This window comes from Euleptes europaea, chromosome 9 (assembly GCF_029931775.1).
Source record: "Euleptes europaea isolate rEulEur1 chromosome 9, rEulEur1.hap1, whole genome shotgun sequence".
NCBI classification, from domain to species: domain Eukaryota; kingdom Metazoa; phylum Chordata; class Lepidosauria; order Squamata; family Sphaerodactylidae; genus Euleptes; species Euleptes europaea.
The window spans coordinates 78086392-78099117 of NC_079320.1; the positions used below are offsets into that span (position 1 = coordinate 78086392).

The 12726-nt window shown below is 45.6% G+C and overlaps 1 protein-coding gene across 1 annotated transcript in view; it reads right to left on the reverse strand.

Annotated features, from left to right (window-relative positions):
• Positions 1–307: 307 nt before the first annotated feature.
• Positions 308–12726, reverse strand: part of STIM2 (stromal interaction molecule 2) — a 65033-nt gene continuing 52614 nt past the window's right edge. The window contains exons 7-11 of the mRNA XM_056855103.1: positions 9522–9689; positions 8415–8515; positions 6894–7132; positions 3091–3325; positions 308–791 (exon numbers count right to left, since the gene is read on the reverse strand). Of these exons, the coding sequence (XP_056711081.1) occupies positions 308–791; positions 3091–3325; positions 6894–7132; positions 8415–8515; positions 9522–9689 (1227 nt within the window). The remainder of the gene's footprint in view (positions 792–3090; positions 3326–6893; positions 7133–8414; positions 8516–9521; positions 9690–12726) is intronic.

Genomic DNA, 12726 nt, shown 5'->3' on the forward strand with positions numbered 1-12726 from the left:
TCCGTTAAAGCTTGTGTTAAAGTGGTTTTTTGTTTTTTTAAAAAAGTTTTAATATATAAACTAAAAAAAAAAGCAGAAATAAATAGACAAATGACTGTAAACCATCTTGAATTTTTTCTCATCAATAGCTGGCACGACTTGACTCGATAGTCATTTAAAAACAGAAGAGGAGTTTGACCTAAGAGGTTTTCCTGCCAGGGCATCCAGGCCTGGGAAAACCTAGATGGACTACATTCTTAATTTTTTTAAAAAAACAAAAAAACAGCCAACAAGAGTCTACCAATCTTGAGAGCTTTCTCCTGTCGCTTCACTTGGACTTCTTCTTAAAAAGGCTTTTTATTTTGGAGGACTTTTTGTTTCGTTCCCCGTTCTGACAGAGGTCCTGTGAGGTGTAGCTTATCCGAGGGGCGGCAGCAGCCGTTTCGTGGCCTGCTTTGCTTTCGCTGCTGGTGGACGAACACGAGGTGTGGCGAGGTTTGGGGACCGGGACGCCACTCGGGAGCTGGTTCATGCTGCAGGACTTCTCCAGGATGCCGTTGTAGACCTTACTTGCTGGACTGAAGATCATACTTTTAGTCTCTGTCATGCCAACACAGTCAGGAGAACCCCTGGAAATGTCAGCGGTTAAGGACGAAGAGTCTCCAGTGGAGGACTCTTCCAAGGAGAGTTCTTCCCGTGATATTTTTTGAGGCGACAGGGGTTGATATATTTCAAGGCTCGAAGGAGGAGATTGCTTCCTTCCGACGGAGGAATTTATGGAGTCACATTCTGAACCTGTGTCTTGTACTTCCCTAAAACAAAGGGAGAGAGAGAGAAAAATCAGAAAGAAAATCAAATCAAAAGGAAAGCAAAAAAGTAATTTATTTCGCAACTAATATGCCACCACTCCAGAGACCTGCTCGAGGCAGCTAATGCTATTTATTTTAATGTATTTTTACACTGCTTCTCAGCCAAAATTTATATTTTGATAGTCATGAAGCTGCTTTTGTGGTCTAATACAAATGATTCAGTTTATTATTTAATTCTCAGCCCCAAGTAAGTGAATTGCTCATGGCTGCTGTGGGATTTATCCAGGGAAGGTCGCTCTGTCCCTTCCACTATTAAACATCTAGCACTGGATGCTCATGAAGTGCATTGGAGTGAAGTCACTGTAGGACACCCAGAACACAATAATTAACATCATTCTGGGCTACGCGTTGGTAGAGAGCTCTAAAGATTAATTGTGTCTAGATAGTTGATTTTAGGCATTAATATTGATTTCTACTTTGTCTACAAGTCACAATTGAAGAGCAGACACCACCTTCCAGAAGAATGTAGGACCAGCTGCGGGTTGTTTACTGGACAAAGACTTCAAGAGCGGGCCGCTGTGTGATCAAAAGACATTCCACTTTATCAAAATTATAAAAGGAAAACAACTGATCACTTCAAACAGAAGAAATTTGTATTTTATTTTATTCATTAAAATGTTTTTTTAGGTTGACCTTTCTCCCACTGTTGCTGGGACCTGAGGCAGTTAACCAGGGGGAAAAAACCTCGACAAAACCAAATATCAATGCCCCTGATAATAATTCAATACAATAACTGGCATGTTTTTTGTCCCAAACAACTGTTACATTGGTTCCACGCGCCCTCCTTAACAATTCTATTTTATATCCTCTCTGGAAACCCTGACTCATCCCCTCTGGGAGGCTGCGCCAGAGAAGGGGGGTTGTAACCCAAAAGGCCTATGTCCAAGAAGAAGAAGATTGGGTTTTATACCCTGCTTTTCTCTACCTTTAAGGAGTCTCAAAGTGGTTTACAATCCCCTTCCCTTCTCCTTTCCACAACAGACACTTTGTGAGGTAGGTGAGGCTGAAAGAGTTCAGAGAGAACTGTGAATGGCCTGAAGTCACCCACCAGGCTGCATATGGAGGAGTGGAATAATCAAACCTGGTTCTCCAGATCAGAGTCTGCCGCTCTTAACCACTACACCACGCTGGCAGCAGCTGGTCCCACCCTCGTAAGGGAAGGGATGCAGAGAAGGCATGGGGGGGGGGGAATGGAGTTACTGCACGGGTGCATGAAGGAAGAGGCCGTTCTTTGAAGTATGTGGGTCACAGTTCATGAAAGGCTTTGAAAGAGAAGCCCCAGCGACCCTGAACTAAATTCCAAACACAAATAGGCAGCCAGTGAAGAAATCTCCGAGTAACATGGTTTCTTCTTCCATTTTGCATCAAATAAGAATGAAACCAAAGAGACCTGCTCTCGTTTATCTGACCAAGCTCTGTTTCATATGTTAAATTTACAACTCTCTAACTGTGTCAGCCGGCCCACAATCAGTCCACTCTCCACACCAGGGCGTCGAGCAAAGATAAGACTGACCTATGATGGCAACAGCAAACAATCAATGCTGTAGATGGAGCAGTCTCCCCAGCTCGCTTATCCATCACGACTTCACAGTTGCAAGATCAAACTACTGCTAATAGGTTCTACTGATGGGGAATGCCCTTGTAGACTGTTCCCCTGCAGTCACAACCTGTAAGGGGATGCTACACCTGGACTGGCCTCCTTCAGTGCTCGCTCATAAAGTCAAAAATACTTTGAACCCTATAGACCTGACTCCAGCACAATTTCATAGAATCATAGAGTTGGAAGGGAACACCAGGGTCATCTAGTCCAACACCCTGCAGGAAATTCATAACTACTTCCCCCCGCCCCTGTGACCCTTACTGCATGCCCAGAAGATGGCCCCCCCAAAAAAAATCCTCCAAGCCCATTGACCAATCTGGACTGGAGGAAAATTGCTTCCTGACCCCAAAGTGGCGATCAGCATTTCCCTGGGCATGTAAGAAAGGGCCACGAGAGCCAAACTCAGACGCAACCCTTCCTGCCCTCCCTCTCATGATCTGCCTACGTTCACAGATTCAGATGGGTGACAGATGGCCATCTAGCCTCTGCTTAAAAACCTCCTAGATCAACAAGAAACAGCCCTGATTATTCCTTCTAGGTGCCAAAAATTTGAACATGAAGGGCACTCAGGCACAGAATTTCACACAGCTGTGGAGGCACGGCCTACAAACCCAGTCATCATGCAAAGCGCCGTTCTTGTACCATTGTTTGTCTGCCGTGAAATAAATGGCCTCCTCCTCCTCTTCTGTGCGGTAAGCAGCGGGGCAACTGGACACGGAGAGGATGTCGGGGTCTGGTGAGTGCAAAGTAGCTTGTGTGAGCGGGGTGTGCGGTGTTTGTGCCAAGTGTGGCAACTGCGGAGATGACGGCACGATGTTTCGCCTGGAGCGGCACATGCTACTGCTTCTCACTAAGGTGGCAGGTTTCACAATGGCCCCTGAGAGGAATGAAACAACAGGGTTCACAATTAATCTGCGGATGTATATTATAACATGAAACATTTTCTTGCTCCATACAGGCCAAAGAATAAGTTTACTTTTACAAGGTGGTTTTGGAAATCATACCTATATAGGCCCCTGTCGCCCAGGAGTTTCAATTTAAAAAGGAGAGAAAGATAGAACTCCAACAAAACTTGTATAAAAAGTGCATTCTTCTTCCCTGATTATTAGTTCCATATAAAACCTGCACACGAGTTACCACATGGAGACAGGCAGGTGTAAAAGTGACCTCTACTTGGTGGAATCTCACAGCAGGATTGGTTACCATTTTTAAGGTCTCAGGAGAAAAGGTCATGCTGGAAGTCTCAAACTGATGATGCTAGCAGCAACACCCAACTCAAACATTTAACAGGAATCTATTCTGGCACATTCAATTTGTTATTACAGTCCATTAGAAAATAGCAATTCTGAGTAAATCCGCTGTATATAATGGCTGCTACGATCAAAGGGGTTTAAACCCTCATTTAAAAATGTAAGGCCTTATTAAAAGATATGCTGATATGTGGTAAGCTAAGGAGAAGCCAAAAATTGGAACAGGAAATATAGATTGTAAGGAATGAGCTCAACGTAACCTTGGATGACAGAAATAATATCCAACCACTGTTGGAGAACAATAGATTTGCATTACATAGGAATCAAAACATCACAAAAATGAAAAAAAGTATAGCTTTTTGTATGCTGACTTTCTCTACCTTTTAAGTAGAATCAACCAGGTTTACAATCTCCTTCCCTTCCTCTCCCCAAAACAGACACCTTGTGAGGTAGGTGAGGCTGAGAGAATTTGGAGAGAACTGTGACTAGCCCAAGGTCACCCAGCTGGCTTCATGTGGATGAGTGGGGAAACCAACCCGGTTCTCTAGATTAGAGTCCGCCGCTCATGTGGAGGAGCGGGAAATCAAACCCGGTTCACCAGATTAGAGTCCACCACTCTTAACCACTACACCACGCTGGTTCTCTTGGACCTGACCAATGAGAGTCCTCAACCAGATATTCTCGCGAGGAAGCCCTGGACTTCTGAATGTCATTCCCAGCCCAGATGTCTCTGAACAAAGTCACACTGCATTTGTAATGCAAAGTCTGGAATTTAGCTCTAATGCCAAATGGGATAGGGCCAGTGCTGACACATTTCTGGTTTACAGAGAACAGTGTCCTGACTCCATCAGCGATTGCTGAAGATTGCCAAAGAAAAAAGGTCTGAGGGCAGCACAGAGGGTTGGGCATAAGGCTCTGTCAGAACCCAGAGGTGGCGTGCACAGCCTCCAGAGCCATAAATTCAACAGCTTTACACAACAGCATAAGTCTGGAAAGAAGAACTAAGTTGCTTCTTAGCAGCGATGTCACAAACATGACTCAATAGGAGCTATGGGCATTCGACACAGCATTCACAATCACAAAAGAAACACTAAAGGGGCAGCTGATCAAAATGACAGTGTTTTTCCAGCTACAATTTTTTTATTGTTTGGGGATTGGGAAAATGCGGTATCCCAAAGACCAGATGTACATCCTTTGAGGACAGGTTTTCTTTGCAAAGAAAAAGAGTTGGTTTTTATATGCCGAATTTCTCTACCACTTAAGGAAGAATCAAACCGGCTTACAATCACCTTCCCTTCTCCCATGATAGACACCCTGTGAAGTAGGTGGGACTAAGAGAGCCGTGACTCGCCCAAGGTCACCCAGCTGGCTTCATGTGTAGGAGTGGGGAAACAAATTCAGTTCACCAGATTAGGCCCCACAGCCCATGTGGAGGAGTGGGGAATCAAACCCGGTTCTCCAGATCAGAGTCCACCACTCCAAATCACTGCTCTTAACCACTACACCACCACAAAAAAGATGCAAAAGGGTGACTGTCTACCTTCAGCCTCACTTACCCGTGTACCCTTCCTTCCCCCTCCCCACCAAGGGGCAGCGAGCATTATTACCCTGAGCTCCTTTACACAACACAATACCAATAAGGCTTTCCTTTCTGCTCTCTTGGAGCTGCTGCCCCGGCGGACAAGGCTGACTGGAAACAAAAGAGCCACACAAGGAGCTCTAAGAGTGTTGCTCTTGTTGAGGCTCCAGCTGAGCGTTTCATCCTTTGAAGCAAGACCAGGAGAGCATCTCCTCTCCGCCACCTGCCCAGGGATACATCTCAGAGGCTGCCTGTGACATAAAGGAGAGAACTTTCCGACAACACACTGCAAAAGAGCACAGCGCCAGAGGGCTATTCCTTGCCAGAAGCATCCCCCCTTTTTTTATGGGCAACTGGGTGGGAAGAAGGGAGAGATGCCACAGGATATAAATTCTTTTAAATAAAGTAATAGATGCCCCGAAAGTGTATTTTTCCTCTCTCAGGGGCTGCATTCCAGCCAGGCCTAATCCCTTTCCCTATTTTAAAGAAGGAAACTGGGGTCTGCTGCCAGATTGCTTCCTGGAAAGGGGGCAAGAAAGGAGAAGAGACAGAGTTCCACAAGAACCTTCCACAGAGACACAGCTCCCACCCCACAACCAAGGAGATTAATTCCTTTCTCCGTTTCTGGAAAGGATCCTCACCTGACCATTATTCTTACTTATGCAATATTTATCACAGAGGCGACAGGGTGAGTGGTTATTTACAACCACGCTCAAGCCAGCTATCAGTAACCAGCTACTGATGTCTTATGCCAAAAACAGTACTACTCTGAAGCCACTACCCTAACATGTTACGCTGAAACACACCCAGCAGTTTCAAGTTAGGAAAACAGACAGCAAGGACACAGAAGATCAGAGGAAAGCAATTAAAGCACAATTTTCCAAAAACAGCTGGAAATATTTCTCTTCCAGATGCATTACATGCCTATAAATATTTACTTTTATTTATTTATTTTTAAACTTTTATCCCGTTCTCTATCCCAGCCAAGCCAGGCTCAGGGCGGAGAACATCAAGTAAAACACCATAAAACAATAAAACACAAGAAAATTCAATACTAAATTAAAACCGTTCTGAATTTAAAACAAGTAGGCACTCATTTCAGGAACAAAGGACTGCATCTGGCCTGGGAAGAGCAATCAGGGTCCCCTATCAAGAATCTGATGGAAGAGAAGGAGGAAGGGGAGGGGAAAGGGAGGCCAGCTTTGATGGAAACCGTTGCTGCCCTCAACTGTAGGCCTGGCGGAACATCTCGGTCTTACAGGCCCTGCAGAATTATGTTAAACCCCACAGGGCCCTGGTCTCATTAGAGAGAGAGTTCCACCAGGCTGGGGCCAGGGCTGAAAAGGCCAGACATTTCTTGGGCTGGGGACAACCAACAGATTGGAATTAGATGAGCCCCTTCACTTTCCACCGTATAACTAGGATCCAAGACCTGCCTCTGTGCTCTCTGCTTTCTATACTGCTAGAATCTTTAACCTGCTGGCTTGAAAATGCTACTTAACCCCCACTTTATGTTTGTATCCCGTCCAGTTAATCCCTGACACAGCCAAATCCTTTGCCAGCCTTTGGCATACCTCCTTTGTCCAATGCCTTTACTTCGATAAGCCCCCACGTACCGTGAAACTGAGAGACGATTGGAGGAGTATCTTCGTCAAGGTCATCCACACCACCCGCAATTGGATATGGTGGAATGGAGACTCGCGGCATTACCACCCAACTGTGATCAGAGTAAAGTGAGGAAGTCAGACTCGGTAGTCCTGAGTTGTGCGCTATCTGGAAGCCACAGATCTTCTCAATCTGCTGCCATCTGTAGAGACGCTCTCTCAAGCAAGTGGTTAACTCAGAAAGCGCTTTCCTGGGAAGGAACACAATTCGCAAATTATTGGCTATGCAATCTAAATCAGCAGTATTAACATCTGCATATTTCAGGAACTTCATTTGTCCTCTGGAGCAGCTTAATATTCACATTGTAGGTCTTTACATTTTTAATTTTAAAAATGCAGCATGATAGTACTAAACAACCCATTGACTTGGCTTATGTATTTATTTAGGGTATTTCTATACCACCTCTTCAGAATCCTTCTTGAGGTGGCTTACAATCAAAACAATGTCCCAATATAAGAGCAAGGCATTAAAAACAAGCCATTAGACATAAACAGCTTAAAAGCTATCCATAAAACAGAAGCAGCTCATTAAAAAGTTGGTAAGGTAAAAACCCTAATTAAAAGCCTGGGTAAATACATGTTATTTTTGCCTGGCATCTAAAAGAAAGCAAAGTAGGCACCAGCCATGCCTCAAGGGGCAGGTATTCCAACGGGAAGGTTCCACCATAGAAAATGCCCTGTCTCTAGTCATCGCCTGCCTCACCTTTGAAGAGAGCACAGAGAGTAGGCCTTGAGAGGCAGATCTTAACTAGGGGGCTGGATAGTATGGGAGACAAAGATCCTTCAGGTACTCCGGCCCAAGACGTTTAGGGCCTTACAGGTCAGACCCAGTACTCTTCAATGTGCCTAGAAATAGATGGGGTAACCAGTGCAGATCTTTCAGCACAGGAGTGATACAATCGTTGTGACCAACCCCCGACGGTAACTCAGCGGCCACATTTTGGATCAACCGGAGTTTCTGGGCCATTTTCAAAGAAGAAGAAGCAAAAGAAGAGTTGGTTTTTATACCCTGCTTTTCTCTACTGAAAGGAGTCTCAAAGCGGTTTACAATCACCTTCCCTTCCTCTCCCCACAACAGACACCTTGTGAGGTAGGTGGGGCTGAGAGAGTCCAGAGAGAACTGTGACTGGCCCAAGGTCACCCAGCAGGCTTCACGTGGAAGAGTGGGGAATCAAACCCGGTTCTCCAGATTAGAGTCCGCCACTCTTAACCACTATGCCTCGCTGGCAATCCCACACAAAGCACATTACAGTAATCTAACTTGGGAGTGATTAGAGCATGGATCACTGTGGCCAGGTCATGCTTTTCAAGCAACAGTCATTGCTGGCAAACCAGCCAGAGGTGATAAAAGACATAACAAAGTTCCACCCAAGACTCCAACCATAGGTCAGGATCCAGTCGCACCACCAAGCAATGAACCCGCTCCTTCAGGAGGAGTGTCACCCACACAAGAGATGTGGTAGCCCTGCGTACTTTGCTTCCAGAATCTTGTGGTCCACTTCATCGAGGGAAGAGCTGTGTGCGACATGTAATGTCCCGAAGACAGTGCTTCTCTTCTTTTTAATCTTTTCTGCCTAAAGGGCAAACGGGAAGCCAAAGCTTATATAAGCAATGATGTAGTAAACATGGAGAGAGAACCTTTTAGACAGCAGGTTATGCGCGGAAAGCATTACCAGTTTAAAACTCCAATGAATGGCTTGGTCATAGTATACTCAGAGATAACCTGCCCCATTACAGCTTCTAAAAAAACCCACACACATAGAAATACGAAGCCCTCCCCCAAAGTTCTCCCCTCCCATGTGTACTACGAGGGCCCCTGCCTCACATTCAGAGGTACTTCCAAAGCTACCCCACAGCTCTGCAAGTCCCTCCCACTGGAAACTTGCCAAAGCAAGATTTTTTTAAACTAGCAGCTTAATAGCAAAAAAAATTAAGTAGACATTTTGGCTGCGTTACAATGGCAAGCATAAGACCATGGTTAAGGTAAAATGTGCACCACCCCATGGAGCCCACACACCTAACTCCACCCTTCTTTTGCAGAGCACAATGAAGGGATCCCAGTTAGAAGCTAACTCCAGCCACGCATAATGTACGAATACAGGCTCACAGATTCGTTTTCCCCGGATATGGGCAATGGGAGAGCTGCAGCAAGCTGGCTTGGAGCACCTTTTAATTTGCTGGTGGTGAAGTCTGCTGTCTGAATGTGACCTTTATACTTGCAGTCTACCACATTGGCAGTCTATACTTTATACTTGCAGTCTACCAAGTGTTACCAATTGTGAACTTTCAGGGTAGGAAGAATATTAATCTGCCTTTACTTAGAGAGCAGATTGAATGCAGCGGAAACGCAGCTAAGGGAATGAGGGCAGCCTCGGCAGCAGGTGCCAAGGAAGACTAAAGCACACGGCCCTGGAATTTTAATTATCATTTTTTGCTAAGGCACACGCTGAAGTCTGCTCAGAACCAGAAATCTTTCTTAGTTATCTGCAGCCAGACAAGCCTAGGACTCGATCATCAGCTAAACGAAACCCAGCAGGCTTCTGCTATTTTAGGCCCTCCTGACTCCAGAATTTGCCATACCTCTTCCTTGGCAATAGCTAACTGCATTTCTGCATTCTGCCTCTTAATGTTGTAGTACTGGACTTCGACTTCGTGTGTCAGCTGGAGCCACTTCTGCAGTGCATCAGGGACAGACCAATTACTTCTCAGTTCAAACTCTTTCTCGGCCTTTTTTAAAGCCATACGGACCTAAAGAAGAGTCAAGAGACGCGATGCACAGAGTTATTCATGAAGACCGAGCGTAAAATACATATTTTGGAAGCTCTTTTTTGTATGTGTGTTTGCTAACATTTCTGTGACTGCTTCTGGAATTCGGCTAAGTACTAGTATGTAATAAGGCTCCCAGGTTAGTCGATTTCTTGGTTGTATTAAGCACCTGAAATCCGTTTTAAAAGGTGGGCAATTAACTGGAAAGGAGAGCTGTACCTTTTCTCAGAGATTGGTCTGATTATTAACCAGTCCATAATTTTAATGGTAGGTCTATTGTAGCTGTGAGAGACAGAATAGCAACAGGAAAAAACCCAGAAACCCAGAAGACAAAAGTCAGAGATTGATGTGCATTATAATGAGTTAAATAAGTATTTGATCCCCTATCAACCAGCCAGGTTCGATCCCCTATCAACCAGCCAGATGTCAGGCTACCTGGTATCTTCACTGTAAGGGAGAGGTCTTACCTGTAATCCCAGTTTGTTACAATACCTGTACAAAAGACACCTGTCGACAGAAGCAATCAATCCATCAGATTCCAAACTAGCTACCATGACCAAGACCAAAGAGGTGTCCAAGGATGTCAGGGACAAGATTGTAGACCTGCACAAGGTTGGACTGGGCTACAAGACTATTGCCAAGCAGCTTGGTGAGAAGGTTACAACAGTTGGTGCAATAATTCGCAAATGGAAGAAACACAAAATAACTGTCAACCTCCCTTGGTATGGGGCTCCATGCAAGATCTCATCTCGTGGAGTTGCAATGCTCATGAGAACAGTGATGAAGCAGCCCAGAACTACACGGGGGGAACTTGTCAATGATCTCAGGGCAGCTGGGACCATAGTCACCATGAAAACAGTTGGTAACACACTACGCCATGAAGGACTGAGATCTTGCAGAGCCCGCAAGGTTCCCTTGCTCAAGACAGCACATGTACTGCAGCCCGTCTGTACAGCCCGTCTGGACAGCCAGTCTGCAGTTTGCCAATGCACATCTGAATGACCCAGAGAGAACTGGGTGAAAGTGTTGTGGTCAGATGAGACCAAAATCGAGCTCTTTGACATCAACTCAACTCGCCGTGTTTGGAGGAGGAGGAATGCAGCCTATGACCCTAAGAACACCATCCCCACCGTCAAACACGGAGGGGGACATATTATGCTTTGGGGGTGTTTTCTGCTAAGGGGACAGGACACCTTCACCGCATCGAAGGGACGATGGACGGGACCATGTATCATCAAATCTTGGGTGAGCACCTCCTTCCCTCAGCCAGGGCATTGAAAATGGGTCGAGGATGGGTATTCCAGCATGACAACGACCCAAAACACATGGCCAAGGCAACAAAGGAGTGGCTCAAGAAGAAGCACATTAAGGTCCTGGAGTGGCCTAGCCAGTCTCCAGACCTTAATCCCATCGAAAATCTGTGGAGGGAGCTGCAGGTTCGAGTAGCTACACATCAGCCTCGAAATCTTACTGACTTGGAGAGGATCTGCAAAGAGGAGTGGGACAAAATACCTCCTGAGATGTGTGCAAACCTGGTGGCCACCTACAAGAAACGTCTGACCTCTGTAATTGCCAACAAGGGTTTTGCCACCAAGTACTAAGTCATCTTTTGCAAAGGGATCAAATACTTATTTCACTCATTATAATGCACATCAATCTCTGACCTTTGTCTTCTGGGTTTCTGGGAGTTTTCCTGTTGTTATTCTGTCTCTCACAGCTACAATAGACCTACCATTAAAATTATGGACTGGTCATTTCTTCGTCAGAGGGCAAACGGGCAAATTCAGCAGGGGATCAAATACTTTTTTCCCTCACTGTAACAGTAGGCATCAAAACTGCAAATGTCAGGCACCATCTCTGAAGAACAGCCATTCCTCATATTGCGCACAGGAGGAAATGAGTCTCATGTGCTGCCTGATAAGACAAGGCATCATCCAAAGCAAAAAGAGAAACATCTTTCCCATTCAAAACAGTTCTTTTTATTCATGTACAAATGTATGCAGATTTAATTAAAACTTGTACGATTATCGACTTGGGATTGTTTTAAGAACATATTAAGAACATAAGAAAAGCCCTGCTGGATCAGGCCAAGGCCCATCAAGTCCAGCAGTCTGTTCACACAGTGGCCAACCAGGTGCCTCCAGGAAGCCCACAAACAAGACGACTGCAGCAGCATTGTCCTGCCTGTGTTCCACAGCACCTAATATAATAGGCATGCTCCTCTAATCCTGGAGAGAACAGGTATGCATCATGATTAGTATTCATTTTGACTAGTAGCCATGGATAGCCCCCTCCTCCATGAACATGTCCACTCCCCTCCTAAAGCCTTGCAAGTTGGCAGTCATCGCTACATCCTGGAGCAGGGAGTTCCACAATTTAAAAAGTACCCCGGTCTTCCACTTCCTTCAGCAAAGACTTGAAACTTTCTTGTCCCGCTATCAAATATTGAGGATGAGCAATACCACTGCATAACTATCAGACAGCTGCTGCTTTGATCCTTATAAGCAATGCCGAAGCAATTGGTAGGTGGCCTAAATTTGCCTTGCTTCTCTGTGGCATCCTGGAGGCTGGGCAGGACTTCGCTTCTTGGGCTACAAGACTGGCTAGAAACCAAAGGCCTTTGGGAGGCCAGACTCCTCACCTTGCTCCACAGTCACTGCCCTTCCCTTTAGGAGACTTTGAGAGCTACACACAGTGGCAGCCATATTTACACAGACACTCCTTTGCATAGCGATCAACTGTCCCTTCTTTGGTGCTTCGCTCTGTAAGCCTGGCTCCTCACGCCTGTGAGTCACATGACCTACCGCCTTCCTGGCTTTCACCTGAACCGCCTGTCTGGGACGGACCTCAGTTTGCTTCTCTCGTCTGCAGTTGCATTTTGTCCCTCAGCCAGATGCTACAAACTGGACTAAACTTTTGGAAAAGGTCCAGCATTGTAAAGTTGTCAGTCCTTTCATTCCTAGCCCCAAAGATCCTGAGCCCCTCAGGTGGGGTGGGGACTCTTTATCACAATGAGCAC